The sequence below is a fragment of the Cupressus sempervirens genome, chromosome 4, assembly GCF_028749045.1.
Source record: "Cupressus sempervirens isolate cs-2001-9-10 chromosome 4, ASM2874904v1, whole genome shotgun sequence".
In the NCBI taxonomy this organism is placed as follows: domain Eukaryota; kingdom Viridiplantae; phylum Streptophyta; class Pinopsida; order Cupressales; family Cupressaceae; genus Cupressus; species Cupressus sempervirens.
This window is the reverse complement of record NC_143121.1, coordinates 25,541,163-25,559,944: the sequence shown is the minus strand read 5'-3', so window position 1 is coordinate 25,559,944 and position 18,782 is coordinate 25,541,163. Positions and strand designations below refer to the sequence as shown.

Here is an 18,782-nt window from a genome sequence, read left to right as displayed (position 1 = left end):
AACTTGAAATTACAATTGCTTGTTATGAACTTTTTGTTCTTGGTAGAATTATCAAAACGCATATTTTCATGCAAAGTTGTTACTAAAATTTTCTAGAATTTAATGATTCAGAGATGGCTGAAAAGATGGCCTAAAAAAGCTGCAGTGATAAGGTTAGCAGGAGAAGGAAGTTGGTTTCGTCAGTTCCAAATCATTGCGCTTGTGAGAGTATCGCCATTTCCTTATACTATTTTCAATTATGCTGTTGTTGCCACAAATGTCAAGTTCGGCCCATATATTTGTGGGTCAGCTGCTGGAATGGCTCCAGAGGCCTTAATTGCCATATATAGGTGAGAAATTGTTTGCTTTTACTTTCTGCCATAAACTGTATATATGTTATATTCACGAGTAAAATATATCTTTTAGACTAAGTTCGTATTTTGATTGATTATTATTTTATTATTTGCGAACTATCTTTGTACCCAAACAATAATACTAGTATAAAACTTTTAAAATCCGGTATGGCAAGTCCAAGACTGATATTGTGACTAAATTTTGATTCTGTTGGTCTGGCACTGGCTTTTCGAAAGGCAGCTCCTTCTTAGGAAGCCTGGAATTTCACTGAGAAAATGAAAATAGGGTGGAGTTATATTTCCGAAATTATTTTTTTTTTGGATGGTTTCATCTTTCAATGACTGTTCTGTGTTTTAAGATGCAGAAATGCCAAGCATGGAACAAATATTCAATTAGATGTGCAGAAGCATGACTGATAAGATGGTTATGAATTGTGATTATTAACTTGTTTTTGTTACTAGCAATCATCCTGTCCAGAACATCATTTGTGGGGTCTTCATCTCTGCCATTTAAATTCCTTGCTTTCTAGAGAAAGTGAAAGAAACAAGTATACTTTTTCCACATCTTTGCATGAAACATGTTCTTGTGCCTATTTATTGGGTGCCTCAATTCCCACCATTTATTTAGTCATCTTGATTTGCAAAAAATCTCTTTTCTTTTCTTTGGCTTGTGTACCCTGATGATGGATCATGGAGTTTTCTCTGAAACGTTTGAAATAAAAATCTACAGATTCAAATCCAGAAAAATATAGGCTAGCACATAATATGAACAGTAGAAAATTCCTTTTTAAAATGTTATGCATCAAGTCCATTTTATGGGAAAAAGTATCCAATGCTGCAAATTTTGGTCTATATCTTCCATATTAGAACATCGGTAACTATAATTTTTTCTTAAAACACACGTGCTTTCCCAGAATTGCTTTCTTTTTATATCTCATGGCTTTTATAGCAGTCTCCAGACTCTACAAATAAGCAAATCTTGGAATTATTGTTGAAGGGCATCCAGATTCTAACTGTTTTTGTATGATATTGCTATTATACATTTCCTGTAAACGTGAGAATGATAGTGGTGTTTTGGAACAATGTTTTTGTTTCATGATTTTGGGGCAGGTTAGTCTCCATTAATGTTTATTACATATTACTGGCTCTTAGTTATCTATCAAGTATGAGTGTAGTAGAGAAATCGAAGAATGACTTTCAACATTACAAAGCCTCAAACAAGTGACACTTTCTCATAGTGTTTGTGCCCATTAAATTGGCTTATAAAGGGAAGTCAAGTTTACTATCTGTCAAACAGAGTACACTAACAAACAAAAATGAAAGTATTACAAGAAAATTGCTCTTCTAATTCGGGTACTAGCTTAAATAGAAATCACTAACATGAAAATATTTGATTAACTAATGACTAAGACATCTGTGATATATCTAGCATGCCTCCTAATGGGTCAACCGGATTCAAGTCCAAGCTTAGCTATAAACATTATATATTTATCTTTACTAAGTGATTTAGTCATAATGTCTGTAATTCGCTCCTTTGTGAGGTGGTAACACGTAATGTTCCCTTTTTGGAACATTAGAAATAATGAAGTATTATTTTATGCAACATTAAATTGACTATGAGACATAGGCTCAAAATATTAAAAGGGGTTGGCTTGATGTTAAATAAAGGACAAGGGGGCAAGGAAGAACAAGACGAAATGCCTTAGGGAAGTTGGAGAGCCATCAGGGAGTAAGACGAAAACCAGAGAGGAGCTGAATAGTATTAGTTTGCGTATTAAAAGGGGAAGAGGTTCGTTGTTGGGAAGGCTTAATTTTATTATTCAGTTCAGTTTCCTCTCTTGTGAGTCTGAGAATGCTTCAACTTTCAGCTAGTTGGAGGATGTAGCTCCTTGTGCTAGCAGACAGTGGATGTAAACCCATTGTCTTGGGGAGCATCACTTCAGGTGTTTCATTCGTGCTTACAGGTTCTTATCCTATCGTTCCGATCTGACTGTTGAATTTGTATTTAGGATTGGTTTCTGTGTATTGGTTGTTGAATCTGTATTTAGGATTGGTTATTGTGTATTGGTTATTGTATTGTTGTTGTATAATACAATAATGTTTTAGTTACTGGTTGTTATATTGCTGATGTATAAGGCAATAACATTGTTTAAGGTATTATAAGAGTTTGCTGGTTTCGTATTATCAATTTGTAATTCATGATTATATGTTCAACATCTTGAATGTTATTTTGGAAATAACGAATTGCTATCTTGTGGAGAACCATTGGTTTTATTGAATGTCTCGTATTACATTTGTTTATATTGGAGTTTGATATTGTATTCCAGTAAAGTGTCGGTCGACATTTCTACTGTTTACGAATGTGCTGAAAATTTATTTGCAAAGTTATTTCTGATTATATAGCAAAAAGGTGGGAGTTTGGAGAATAGTGAGAGGTGGTCACATTAGCAAGTTTACGAATGTGCTGGAAATTTATTTGCAAAGTTATTTCTGATTATATAGCAAAAAGGTGGGAGTTTGGAGAATAGGGAGAGGTGGTCACGTTAGCAAGTTTAACCACACGTAGACACCAAGGAACAACAAAACGTCCTTTTAGAATTAACAAGACGTTAGGGACAATTGGCAGAACAGGCAAAATACCAGTAGATTGACCGTGGCTTGGACGACAGACTGGGTTGAAGCATTGAATCTTCACTCCATTTCATATTTCGACCACCCTTGGCACACATAGAAATACATGGTGCAGCAGATTCAAGGTAGAAATGCACAAAGCTCTGCTGGCAGCCAACTAGAGTTTGGTGGTGAAGACAAGCCGCAACCGCACTGTGGGGTCGGGTCTTCTTATTTTGCTTGATGATAATATACTAGTGTTATATCATTGGGCCACTATAGTTATTGCGACAAATATTTGTGCCAAATGTAATTGTTGCGAAGTTTTAAGAGGTTGAGAGGAATTCGACTATTCAAAGATTATTGTTGACTATGGACTTTGCTACCTATTGAAAATGATTGTGTTGGCTATTTGAGCAAAACCTTGCTTGCTACTAGAGTTATAGATTCACATAAGGAATATTGTTGTTGAACTCATAAGTTCTTCCTGGGAGTTATTTTTGGACAACGGGACTGTCGTCAAAAGTCACCACTTGCTGTTACAGAAGGACAGGTCGACGTGTTGTGTATTGCAAATGAGATTTGAGTTCTAAGATACTTGGTCAGTTCATGTGTTGGGGATATTACAGTGGTAGCATTGTGCACCTCTTTTCCTCCTATCAAGCAGAGTTCAAACAGTTCCAACAGCAAGGGAACTTCATCATCGCTCGACACTTCCAAAATCTGAATTTAGAGAAATAGCAAACCATAGATATTGCAATATTCTCAAGTGCCTAGCTGTGAAGAAAAGCATCACAAAAATTCATGGGTCGAGCTCCAATATCCAAATTGTAGAAAAGATGAACATCGTCGGGAATGATTGTGGCCGTTTTCCTGGACAAGATTCCTTATATGTTACAACACTATCTCCTGGAGCTGGCATCGATGGTCTCTACTAAGTGAGAGTCATTCTTATAAAAACGGTTTTTGATACCAAATCCATTGAAAGCAAACTGTAGCTTTAAATATATTAACAATTGAAATCGTCCTCATGGTGATTGGAGAGAAAATTAGGAGTTTTGCCAAGATGGTGAAGTGTGAGGTAGAGGAACATCAGGAGTGTTACCTACTAGAATAATGCCCTTTCAGATTTAGGAAGCAGCCAGTACTGAGCCATTGGATGAACACGTGTTTGTATTGAACCTTTTCTCTGTAGTCGGTAATGATGCTACACCAGCTGTCAATCCATCGGTTTAATTGGGAAGAAAGCCAAATAACATTCTGCCTTGAAATATTTAAGAGAGTAACTGGTGCCAAGTAGGTGCATGAGTTGGATATTGCAGTGACATGGCCCGATTGTTGAGAGTTGCATAGAGTTTGAAAGTCACGATAGTTATTAATAAAGTCGTGTCTTAACCACTGGCCTTGGGATTTGTATCCACGGATGGGGAATCTGCTTACAAGTTATTTTGGGATGTGTGTTGAATATTCGTTCAATGTATGGATGGAGAAAAATGTGATTTGAGTAGCCATGATAATTGTGTTATAGTTTTGTATAAAAGTTTGAATGAAATCATATGGAATTTGTGACTAAGGGGAGAGGAGATTGGCGTATACTTAGAGATTGATTTCTTGAGTAACATGAGATTGAAGAAACCGTATATAATGCAATAGATACTTGAGCTGAATTTTGTTCAAGAATATATGCTTTCAGAGACGTGCAGAGGATATTTTTGGATGTATCAAAAAGTTGAGAAGTTGAAAGATGTGAAGTTGTTTTTATAAAGTCAAGCATGTTTGTTGTGCATGCATAGAGAGGAGAGTCTATGATGATAATGGTGTAAATGTGCTTTAGCTATTATCTATGTGTAGTTTTTCATAACCATATACTGGAGTCTGGGGCATTTAAATTAAAGGAAGACCTTAATGTGAATTGTCATTTTACATGGTTGCTGAAGCTTGTCATTAAAGAATGATTTGCTGCTGCTATGCCAGATTAATGGGGGTTGTGCAATTACTGCGTAATGTTTTGAATGCAGCAACTTGTTTAAGATTTAAAAAACGGATATGTAATATCAATAGAACAGAGGAGGTTTCTTAATCAAGTTTCTAGCTCTTTGAGGAAATTTAAGAAAACGTTACAGTCAGATAGTACCATTAAGTAGACTGATTCGAGAAGCAGATCAAACTGCCTGGATTACAAAATTAGGAAAGGAATTGGGTAATTTCAAGAAAGCTACTATGAAGCCACAAGAATTGTTAGTCCGAAATTCAAATTCCATTGTGAAATCTGAGATGCTCGACATTTATGGAGAGTACAAAGGACTTCCTACCTGAATCTAGAATGATTTATCATTCAATGACTACTTGGATTTTTATCTAGAGCAACTAAATCTGACTGATATGGCAAAACAAAAGTATCTGGAGTTGGCTCAGGAGCTCTTTGCAAACAAACAACACACAGAGGTGTACAAAGAAATCCCAATAAACCAAAATTATCATTTGGATGATCTTGAAATAGAAGAGAAGACAACTACCAGAGATGGGTAGCCTTCTCACAATCACATAGAAGATGTTACACGAGGTATAGGTTTCTTCGTTGGTGACTTGGAGGTGAGCTTTGTCAAGTAGAGTAATGAAGTGTATTGTACACAAGACAATAACAGTTTGGGACCTTGGCATCGTGAACCATATATCCATAATACTCGGAATGTGAATTTAGAGGAACAACCTAGGATGACACTGCAATACAATGAACAATTTCAGTAGGGAGATAATGAAATTCATGCCTTACAGAATCAATTGAAGGTTAGTAAAGATATGGTCGTAGCATCCTTGGTGCAGTTCGATAGTACCCACAAGTTGGTTGAGGAGCTCTACAAGAAGATCCCAAGGGAAGGGGAAGATGACTGGCATGCAATTGATTTGCAAAAGGTCAAAACAGCCCTCGAGACTATGCAATCAGATTTCTTATACCTACTGTCTGATAGGGATTACATTCTCAAGATTGCTGAGATTTATGCCGCACAGTCAAATAGGGAAAAGGATGAGATTGAGAATCTCAACAAGACGCTTAAGTATGTTAAGGAGGACTCAATTTTCCCTACAAGGAGCAGAATATCAAATCGAGCTCATGGAACAATCTTGAGAATATGAGAATAGAATGAGGCAGAAGTTCTTCTAGGAAGTCATTGACAAACTTGAGAGCATTCAGCAGATGTAAGACTTGGATAGCTGCCCCAAATGGTTAAGTGGCAAAATTTCAAAACACTTTCAATTTGTTGACAACCCTTTGTTTGAATTTGTTGTTGATTGGACGTTCAACAATCCTCTGTTTGTGTTAAATGAGGGATCATCCCATGTTTTCCATGAACAGAAAGAGTTTGATTTCAGACTTCGGGATCCTGGCTTAGATTCTAGCAGTGAATCCAATTCTCAGCATGGGAATGATGAATCAACTTCTGTTGCTTATCATTGGATCAGCCCCAATATATTTCCCGATTTCATCTCATTCAGGAGTTGGGTGAATTTTCTTCATTAGCCTCTGAATAGCTTTCAATGGAGTATTTATGTGAGATTTGTGGGTAGATTCTCAGCATTCTCCATATTCATAGCTCTTACGTGCTGGGAAATTCTCCAAATTTATGTCGACAGTATGAATTATGATGTCCATGGGAAGGTGGTTTTAGCTTTTGAGTAGCTCATTTCTTACATCATCCATCTAAGTTAGGTTTTCACATTCTACTGGATTATACATGGACCTTGGATATATTTCCATATCATCCTAACAGCGAGTCAACCTAACAGAGTTTGGGATCCAGGTGTTGGCAGGATGTATCTATGGTTGGATGAGGATTTATTTGTGGTCTTATTCAGTTTGGGGTTGATTATGGTGATGACCAGTGTTGATTCGTTTACAGGCGCAATGTTTCCTCAAAGAGTAATATGGGATCGAGGAATTTGGTTGACGAGTGTTTTGCAGAGTGGTAATGTGCTTCACAGTTTGGCTGGGTTTGTTTTCAGTCTGGATTATAGGGTGGTTTGCCGACTCATATGGGATCCTGGTACCAATTGCTTGAGGACAAGCAATTTTTAAGGAGGGGAGATTTGTAATGTTCCCTTTATGCAACATTAAATTGACTCTGAGACATAGGCTCAAAATATTAAAAGGGGTTGGCTTAATGTAATATAAAGGACAAAGGGGCAAGGAGGAATATGACGAAATGCCTTAGGGAAGTTGGAGAGCCACTAGGGAGAAAGATGAAAACCAGAGAGGAGCCGAATAGTCTTGGGTTGCGTATTAAAAGGGGAAGAGGTTCATTGTTGGGAAGGCTTAATTTTATTATTCAGTTCAGTTTCCTCTCTTGTGAGAGTCTTAGAATGCTTTAGCTTTTAGCTAGTTAGAGGATGTAGCCCCTTGTGTTAGCAGATAGTGGACGTAAACCCATTGCCCCAGGGAGCATCACTTCAGGTGTTTCATTCGTGCTTACAAGTTATTATCCTATCGTTCCGATTCGACTGTTGAATCTGTATTTAGGATTGGTTTCTGTGTATTGGTTATTGTATTGTTGTTGTGTAATACAATAATGTTTTAGTTGTTGGTTGTTATATTGCTGATGTATAAGGCAATAACATTGTTTAAGCCTTAAGGTATTATAAGAGTTTGCTGGTTTCGTATTATCAGTTTGTAATTCATGATTATATGTTCAACATCTTGAATGTTATTTTGGAAATAACAAATTGTTATCTTGTGGAGAACCATTGGTTTTATTGAATGTCTCGTATTACATTTGTTTATATTGGAATCTGATATTGTATTCAAGTAGAGGCTGGAAAAGTGTCGATTGGCATTTCTATTGTTTACGAATGTGCTAGAAATTTATTTGCAAAGTTTATTTCTGATTATATAGCAAAAAGGGAAATCGGTTAATATCCGGTTCGGGATATTACATAATAAATTGTCTTATAAAAGGAATCAAGTTGGCTATCTGTTAAAGAGCCTACATAGCCTACACGAACAAACATAAATGTAATCTCTATAAGAAAATGGCTCTCCTACCCTGGGTGCTAGCATACATGGAAATAATTAACATGAAAACATTTGATCAACTAATGACACTGACATATCTATGATATATCTAGCATGGCCCCTAGTAGCTTAATTGTAGTCAATTACAAGTTTAATTGTTGACATGATTTTTGTTCCACTACAACATAATGATCAAATACTTAGTATTCCAAGATGAATCACCAAATCTCCAACTTTTTCTTAAATAAGGTCACTTCTCATGCTAGCTTGCAAAGTAAGATCATGAAATGACTTCAAGTGTGACATGCTAAAATTTCCTACTTCTAAATAAATAAATAAATAATTAATTATAAACAAAATAACCAATATCTTTGTTGTTGACATACAATAGTTATAATAACTACTCTATGCATTCAAATGAAAGGAATCAACGGCTATAATAGAATAACTGAATCCTAGTACATGGAGAGAGAGTAATTGATCTTGACGCAGACAAAGGATGAATAACTAGGGCCAAAGGCTCACCCTGCCATCCAAACCACCCTGCAAGAGTTAACACAACGAAAGAAAACACAAAGAACAACAACCAAAGGAGGAAAAAGAGTGAAATACTTTTATTGATTCATCAAAATATCTTCATACATGCCCAGCTGTAAGGCCTTTTGGGTTACAGCCAAATACAAATACTTCACATTCAAAGATCCAACAACAAATTCGCACTTTCAGTTTTGCTCTCTAATCCTCTTCCAAAAACTTGCCTAACTCTAAGCCTAAACACTCTATATATACTTGCCAAAACGGCTTATAGATTAGTCTAGAACATTACATAAGAGGAAGGCCAACCCAACAATGGTCTGGACACATCCCAAGAAAAGATCTTAACATAAATATCGTGATCGAAATAAATCTCGCAAGTCGGCCCGCAGAAATCACGTCCAAATGCTAACACTCAGCATACACTGGGTAACTCGGCACACGAAGAGTCACTTGGCATACACTGGGTAACTCGGCACATGAAGGAATTGCTACAGTAACTTGGCACATGAAGGAATTGCTACAGTAACTTGGCACATGAAGGAATTGCTAGGCACATGAAGGAATTGCTACAGTAACTCGACACATGAAGGAATTGCTAGGCACATGAAGGAACTGCTAGGCACATGAAGGAATTGCTATAGTAACTCGACACATGAAGGAATTGCTAGGCACATGAAGGAATTGCTAGGAACATGAAGGAATTGTTACAGTAACTAGGCACATAAAAGAATTGCTAGGCACATGAAGGAATTGCTTCAGTAACTAGGCACGTGAAGGAATTGCTAGGCACATGAAGGAATTGCTAGGCACCAACTTGCAGAATGAACAAAAATGAACAGGATAACAAGGCAACCCAGGATGCTCTTGCATCAGACAGCTGGGGTTGAAAGAAATGATTGTCCTGAATCATTGAGATGTCACAACCTTGAATCCAACTCAAATTGAGAAATTCATGAATCATTTTCAATAGGTTTGTTCTTCCACTTCACCAAATATTTATAGTAATCTTTTCCTGTTGTGCTCTTGCTCTGTGATCCAATATCTATTCAACTTCTTCAATCTGCTTCTTAGGATAATCATCTGATATAATAACTTCATCCTCTGACTCATGATACTTATACAAATCAACAATATTGAATATAGGAGATATATCCATGTTATCAGGTAACTCAACTTCATAAGCATTATTACTATCAAACTTCTTCAAGATCTTACAAGGTCCAAATTTCTTCATCTTCAGCTTGCTGTATGTTCCAACTGGGAATCGTCCTTTCTTCAAATGAATCATCACCTCATCACTAACTTGAAAATCATGGTGTTTTCTAGAGTGATCAGCATTCTCCTTATACTTCTGATTACTTTGTTCCGACCTCAACTTCACTTCCCTATGCAGAGACTCCATAAAATTAGCAAATTCTTCTCCTGTAACACTTCTGTTTTCTTCACCAACAACATCTCTCAAATTTGATATTCTTCTAGGATGCATTTCAGTAACAATCTCAAAAGGTGTCTTTCCTATACTCCTATTCACAAAATTATTATATGCAAATTCAGCTTGTGCTAATACCATCTCCCAATTACTTGGCTTATTCCCAACTAAACATCTTAGCAAATTACCCAAGCTTCTATTCACAACCTCTGTCTATCCATTTGTTTGTGGATGGACTGTAGAACTAAACTTCAATTCAGTACCCATCTTCTTCCACAAAGTCTTCCAAAAATAACCAACAAATTTACTATCTCTATCATAAATAATGCTTCTTGGTAATCCATGCAATCTCACAATCTCTTTAAAGAAAATTTCAGCAACATGCTCAGCATTTGATGTCTTCTTACATGGTATAAAATGAGCCATCGTAGAAAATCTATCGACTACAACAAATATGGAATCATACCCCTTTATTGTCTTAGGCAATCCAAGAGCAAAATCTATATTGATGTCACTCCAAGGTTTCTCAGGAACAATAATAGGTGTTTACTGCATAGTGTAAGAAGTACATTTTACCGACAACAATAGTTGTACACAAACTAGTATTTTGACTCACTCCTTTTGCAACTTGACAAGCTCTACAACTCTTTACAAATTTTTGAACATCCTTATACATTTGTGGCCAATAATACTTCACTTTCAGCAAACTCAATGTCTTATCAATTCCAAATTGTCTAGCTAATCCACCACTATGCTTTTCTTTAATCAGATTCAACTTCATAGAACTTCTAGGAATACACAACTGAATGCCTTTGAACAACATAGCTTCTTGAATGAAATACTCATCATACTTACTTATGTGACCAGTCAGATTTGGTGCTCTGCACTTTCTCCACGCCTCAAAAAAATCAGGATCAACATCATACAACTCTTTCATTTCATCAAAACCAAGAATTTCAACTTTCATTTCAGTCAACAAAGAACGTCTTCTACTCAATGCATTAGCAACTTTGTTAGTAACTCCACTCTTATGCATAACAAATGTGAAACTTTGCAAGTACTCAACCCACTTCATATGTCTCTAATTTAATTTATGTTGATTTCCCAAGTATTGTAAAGCTTTATGATCAGTATACAACACAAACTCCTTAGAAATCAAATAATGTTTCCACTTCATCAATGCTTGAACAATAGCATAAAACTCTTGATCATACACAAAATACCTCCTTTTAGTATCATTCAACTTTTCACTAAAGAAAGCAATAGGTTTACCTTCTTGACTTAATATAGCTCTTATTGCGTTACCGCTTGCATCACATTCAACTTGAAATACTTTGTTGAGATTAGGTAAAGCCAATATAGGTAATTCAACAACCTTTTGTTTTAAAGTTGTAAAACTCTTATCAGCTCCATGTGTCCATTTGAATTCCTTTTTATCTCCCCTCATTGTTTCAATCATAGCATTACAAACAACACTGAAATTCTTTATAAACTTTCTGTAAAAACTAGCCAAACCATGAAATCATCTTACCTCACCCACATTCTCAGGTGTAGGCCATTCCAAAATTACTTTAACCTTCTTAGGATCCATCTTCAATCCATCAGCTGAAATCTCAAATCCCAAATACACAATCTCCTCTTGCATAAAAGAACACTTTTTCAGATTAATTAGTAATTTTTCCTCTTTCAACCTCTGCAATATTGTCTAATATGCTCAAGATGTTCTTCCTTAGTCTTACTGAATATCAGAATATCATCCAAATAAACAATCACAAACTTACCCAAAAATCTTTTCAGAACTTCATTCATCAACCTCATGAAAGTACTAGGTGCATTAGTCAAACCCAAAGGCATAACCAACCATTCATACAAACCATCTTTTGTCTTGAAAGCAGTCTTCCATTCATCACCTTCTCTGATTTTGATTTGATGACAGCCACTCTTCAAATCAATCTTGGTAAAATACTTTGCTCCACTCAAACAATCCATTATGCCATCCATCCTTGGCATAGGAAACCTATATTTCACTGTGATCTTGTTAATAGCTATGGAATCAATACACATTCTCCATTCTCCATTCTTTTTAGGTGCTAATACAACAGGTACAACACATGAACTCAAGCTTTCTCTGATCAAACCTTTCTGCAACAACTCATGCACTTGTCTTTTAAGTTCTTCATTCTCTATAGGTGTCAATATATATGGTGCTTTGTTTGGCAAACTAGCTCCAGGAATCAGATCCATACAATGACTTATACTTCTTACTAGAGGTAAACTGTCAAGAATATCATCAGCAATAATGTCTTTATACTCATTTAGCAATTCTATAATTTCTACTGGTACTCAGCTATCACTATCTGCTGTCACTCAGTCGTTACTAGCTTTTGCTGCTCGGTCATTACTACCAACACTTGGTCCTCTAGGAACTATAGCAAAACAAACTTGATTCTTCTTTACTTCCTTTTCAAACTGCTTTCCATTAACCATGCAAACTTTTATTGCAATACAATTGACCCCATTTGGACTTTCAATCAGAGGCAACAATTTTTGTTTCTTTCCATTCACCCACAGAGTATATTGATTCAATCTTCCATCGTGTACAACATATTTATCATATTGCCAAGGTGTACCCAACAAAATATGACAACAATCCATGAGCATAATATCACACAAAACTTTCATCAAAGTAATGTCCAATTTTGAACTTCAGAAGGCATTTTTCGCTTACCAATATCTTATGCTCATCTTTGATCTATGAAACATGATAAGGTTTGGGATGTTTCAGCCTCTGCAATTGCAACTTGGTAACCAGCTCTTCTGATGCCAGATTTGTAGAACTTCCACTGTCAATGATCACTTTGCAGCATTTTCCAGCCATCTTACATCTTGTCTTGAAAAGACTTCTCCTTTAAACAGGTTCCTCATCACTTCCCTTATTTCATAAGATTCTTCTCACCATCATATTTTCTCCAGCCTCAGGTCCACTTGGTGAACCCTTATCATCTCCTTGAATCACAACATTTTTATTACCTTGCCCACTTTCAGAGGATCTACATTCAAAAGATCTATGTCCCTCTTTACCACATCTGAAACAATTACCATGAAATCCACCTCTAGAATAAGAATTACCTCTTCCTTGGTAAGAATTAGTACCTACTCGGTAATAATTACCACTTTTCCATTCAGTCTTGCCTTTGTCATCATTCTTCTATTCAGTTTTGTCTTTATCCTGCACAAAACTTTTAGATTTGCCACCTTCACCATAAGATCTACCTCTGCCTCTCTGGAATCTACCACCTCTACCTCTTTGTCTTTGTTCATGCTTCTTTTTCAAGATCTCCTCAGCTTTCAAGGCATATTGATATGCTTGTTCTACACTTTCCAACTTCACAAAACTTATTTCATCTTGAATTCTAGATCTCAATCCATTAATGTACCTTGCAATTTTCTCAACATCATCATCCACGTGTCTAGATTTGATGTCCAATTTATAGAATTCCTCGGTATATTCTTTCACAATCATGTCCTTTTGTTTCAAATTTTGCATCTTTCTCAACAAGCTAACTTGGTAATCAGTAGGGAGGAATTTGTTCTTTACCTTGTTCACCATCTTTGGCCAAGTTCTAATCTTCTCCTTTCCTCTTCTTTGTCTATCAATTTGCAAGTGCTCCCACCATAGTGATGCATGACATTTCAACTTAGTAACTGCAATCTTCACCTTTCTATTATAAGGAGTGTTTTCATACTCAAAGAACTCCATATCAGAGATCCAATCTAACACAGCATTGGTATCTAATTTTCCATCATAAGGAACAACTTCTATAGTTGGCTTTGAATTTGTTCTAGACAACACTCGCAACAATCTTTCCTCATCTTGATCTTCTTCAGGTTTTGGATTATGATTTGGTGCTGCTGCTTCATCATCACTTACATCATCAAGATGTGCTCCTCTCCTCTGGGCTGTCTCACTGATTCAATATAGCATCATCGACATTCCTTCTACCATGAACCATCTTTACAAATCAGGTTCTTGCAAGATCGTAACCCTCTGCAAGTTATAGGTCAAATCCACAGATCTGCCACCCTACAACCAAATCCAAATCAGGGTTCTACACGATCCAATCTCCACAAGGACGAACTTCAATCTATGATACCAATTGATGCTGGCAAAGGATGAATAACTAGGGCCAAATGCTCACCCAACTATCCAAACCACCTTGCAAGAGTTAACACAACAGAAGCAAACACAAAGAACAACAACCAAAGGAGGAAAAAGAGTGAAATACTTTTATTGATTCATCAAAATATCTTCATACATGCTCAGCTGTAAGGCCTTCTGGGTTACAGCCAAATACAAATACATTCACATTCAAAGATCCAACAACAAATTCACACTTTCAGTTTTGCTCTCTAATCCTCTTCCAAAAACTTGCCTAACTTTAAGCCTAAACACTCTATATAAACTTGCCAAAACGGCTTACAGATTATTCTACAACATTACATAAGAGGAAGGCCGACCCAACAATGGTTTGGACACATCCCAAGAAAAGATCTTAATATAAATGTTGCAATCGAAATAAATCCCGCAAGTCGACTTGTAGAAATCATGTCCAAATGCTAACACTCGACATACATTGGGCAACTCAGCACATGAAGGAATTGCTAGGCACATGAAGGAACTGCCAGGCACATGAAGGACCTGTTAGGGACATGAAGGAATTGTTAGGCACATGAAGGAATTGCTACAATAACTTGGCACATGAAGGAATTGCTAGGCACATAAAGAAATTGCTAGACACATGAAGGAATTGCTAGGCACATGAAGGAATTGCTACAGTAACTCGACACATGAAGGAACTGCTAGGCACATGAAGGAATTGCTACAACAACTAGGCACATGAAGGAATTGCTAGAACAACTAGGCAAATGAAGGAATAGTTGATAGAATCACCTTAAGATCAAATCTCTTTGTGTTAAAGTAAAACTAAGAGTATAAATACCCTGTTAAGAGTCTATAATTGCTAGGCACCACTTGCAGAATGAACAAAAATGAGCAAGATAACAAGGCAACCCAGGATGCTCCTGCATTAGATCTAACAATTTCAACCCATTAATATATCTTTAATTTAAAATGCAATACACAAAAGTAAAGTACTCATTTAAATGAATGCAGATCGTATCCTTGTCTTGTTCAAGTTTTGGGCACTTGGTGGAGAGGAGAAGCATTGTTAGGGGCTTAACCTCCCAACCGCGAACCCTTAAGTACCCTCACACAATCTCCACTGAGAAAGGTCCTCCCTACCCTGGGATTAGGCTTGGGACACCATTGTTTTGGCATTGAACATCCTCATGCCCTTTCGTTTTCTGGTAATGCTTCCCCCCTTTGTCGTGTTTATGCAAAAGAAATTACCATGGTAATAACATATGTCTTATCATTTAGTCTAATCCAAAATTACTATAACTTCAATTCATATTGGCTATCCATTTTCAATTCATATATCATAACGATTAACCAATATTCCAAATCCCATGAATTATAATGAATAACCAACACTTCCAATTTACATGAACCATAACGATTAAGCTACTTTAACAAATTAACTCACTTCACATGAAGTTCTCAATGGCTATAAGAAATTTTTATTTTAAAGCAAAAATAGGGATATAACATCAAGGTTCTCTTCAATTGTGGATATTTGCTCAGTAGAATAATGTGATTTTCTAGTAATCATATATGGGGCTTATGCTATGTTAACTATTAGGTTGTCGTTGCACCATATGATTGACCTGTCAATGCCTGATACAACTACTAGACTTATAGAAGACACAAGAGGCTGTTAAACCATGTGACCTCTATCGAGGGATGTTGGGTCACTGCCAACAATCCCCTCACAATGTTACTTGCTATGGCCTATAATGAGTTGAACCAGTGATCAAGGTCTGATACCACTTGTTAAGCACTAGGGTTGTCATTGCACCAAAAGATCGACCTGTCAATGCACAATACAACCACTAGACTTATAGAAGACATAAGAGGCTGCTAAACCATGTCATACCCAACAAGGGACATTGACCCACTGCTAATACACTACTTGTTCAAGACTTATCAACTTCTATGGATTTGGCATCACAATGCACAATAAAAACATAATTTGTGACTTTCCAACTTTTGAACTATCAACTTGAACTTAAACTTCTACTTCTATTTCTAATCTAGGAATGGATGAAGTATGGATGAACTTGACTCTACTAGATGCCATCTTATCAGTGTGCAAACTTCTAAGGTATACTCAATTGGTTTTCAAATCAATATCTCCTCTTCAACTCCATCAATAGATGCAAACTAAAGATTGAATGCCAATTGAAGTTAAGTATTTTCACTAGCTAACCACAAAAGGCACACTTATAGTCAGCAAGAAGCTAGTGGAATAGTTTGTTTAAGTCAAACAAGTAAACATCCACAATTTTTTTCACCCAACTAAAGTACTTTTAAACTACATGAAATGAAATTTACTCCAAGTAAGGATTTAAGAAACCATGCAACACTTAAAAGCAACATTAAGTAATCCACCACCAAGACAAGCAATGAATCATCAATTACTTTGAGAGCATTATGGAAACAATTCTGATAGGTCTCTCCCTTTGCTAATTTACTTCTACTTCTATCTCTCTAATCTAATTAGTTACAAATGAGTAGGTCTTGGCTTTTAATAGGTGTTTAATTACAATGAAGGGCCAAGTGTGATCTTTGCTTAGGGTTGCCACACTAGCAACCAATTACATGGCAGTACCACCGTGTGGGCCAATAAGAAAATTACAATGCTTTTGAGAACAAATGAGAATATTGTACTCTTGCCATAATATGATTGAAACATGCATGATCTAAATGCTCTGATTGGTAGAAGATGATTAGGTGCCACCTCATCATGCTCATTTTGTAGACTTTGAAATCTTTTGTTGATGGGAAAATATCTCTTGATTCTTAATATTGCTAGTCCTTCAATAGTGATAGCATTTTCCCAAATTGCTTCATCTTCTTCCCCGGAGATTTTCTGATTCCTATGACTTCAACTTGAATCTTGAACTTCTTCAAATGATGGAGTGATGAATGCTTCATGTGATTGGATTCCTTCAAAGCGAGCTTGGATTTCCGGAGGAAATTCAAGTTAGTGACAATTTTTCTTTGATTTTCTCTCTTCTTGTATTTTGAACTCCATCTTGATCTTTAGTTGAATTTGCACTTTGGTAACTTGATTTGAATCACCTTCTCACTTGAAATCTTAAAAGCATCCTCTTTCTTGAAATCTTACGCTTGACCTTGCTTGAAGTCTTGAACTCAAGCTTGAGCTTGCCATCATCCATTGTCCTCATTCGACCTCCCAAGCTTCTTTTATCTTGCTAAACAAAAGAGGCAAATGCATTAAGCTCATGGAATGATAAGAAAACACAAAAGAAATCTGAAACTTTTTATTCAAATAAAGTCAAATTAAAATCCAGCAAGATGAATTTTTTTCAAAGATTTCTTCAAGTTTAAGATCCAATTCCTTCAGTTTCTTGCAAATTTCAAATTTATTTTAGTGTTAAATTGCTTCTGATCTTGCAACCTGATGCAAATCTTGTTAAAATCTGGGAAATAAACTAGTTTTCTGATACATGATGTGCCCAAATTATACTTTTCCTACCATCGACCTCTCTGATTTTTGAGGATAAAACTGCAATAACTGTCCAAAATTGAAGCCTTCCTAAGCTTCACATAGGAAATTATTGCTTTCAAAAGTTAACTGGCTGCCACCTCAAGGTAATTTCGCTGCCAATAAAGTAGTTCACTGCCTCAATGCTGATGAGAAAATCACTATATTAGAGATATGCTTTGGTGTTATTAGCAGAGACTTGTTTTCATTTTGGTGTTGAAATGAATTTGTTTCTCCTTCTGTATAGGTGATGTATTTGAAGACGCATTGACTTTTGCATAGGCTGACTCTAACAAGGGAGAAAATGATTTTTAAATGTTTGATTTCTTTAATAAGATCACAGCCCATAATATCTCTGACTGAGCCTTTTACAAAGGCGTTGGGGGGGTGGGGGGTCAAATTTCATTCTCATGAGGATTTTATCCTTAGGGAATCTTTTGTCAGCCCAAACTTCTAAATTTACTTCTCAAGTACCTACCAACCTTTCATTATATCATGGTGGAGACCTCATGTGCTAGAGAAATCTCTGGGGTGAAAGTTATGTTTGTTTGAGGATTTTATCCTTAGGGATGTTGGAATTCCACCATTCCTGAAAAATTACTTCGTTTGCATACTTCAGTTCTTCATTGAATTTGTCCTAGACTTAACTCTCAAGTCTTTCCGATCTTCATTTTGCTCTTAGAGAGCAAGTTTCATTCATGTTTCTTTATCATGTGCATGGGGAGATTATAATTGGGAAGATAAATTTATCCTTAGGGATGGCAGAATTCCACCATTCTTGAGGAATTGAATTGTCTACAACTTCAAGTTCAACCTTCCAACATTGATCATTTCTTCATATCATCAAAACTTTTGATTACATAGCTAGGCTTTTGATGTTTATCTTCCCCAATTGTGTGAAGAAGAGCATTTCAACTCAAGGTGGAATATTGAGGTGGAAGAGTATTGTGGAATCCTCTGTGGTGGGGGAATTCTATCACTCCCAAGAATTTTATTCACTTTAAACTCACTTCATCTCCTTAGTATTTTACTTGATCATTCTTGATTTTCCCACTTTTGAATTACATTGCCTTATTCATTCATCGCCATCCACTTCTATCTTGTACATAGGGTAGAATTAGAGGTAGTTTGAGGATTTTTGAGAATCCTTTGTGGTGGTGAAATTCCACCACTTT

The 18,782-nt window shown here is 36.3% G+C and overlaps 1 protein-coding gene across 1 annotated transcript in view; it reads left to right on the top strand.

Moving 5' to 3' along the window:
* LOC149559762 (SNARE associated Golgi protein family) overlaps positions 1-18,782 on the top strand; it is an 87,192-nt gene that overhangs the window by 48,540 nt on the left and 19,870 nt on the right. Inside the window, exon 4 of the mRNA XM_089824274.1 lies at positions 112-329. Coding sequence (XP_089680400.1) covers positions 112-329 — 218 coding nt within the window. The remainder of the gene's footprint in view (positions 1-111; positions 330-18,782) is intronic.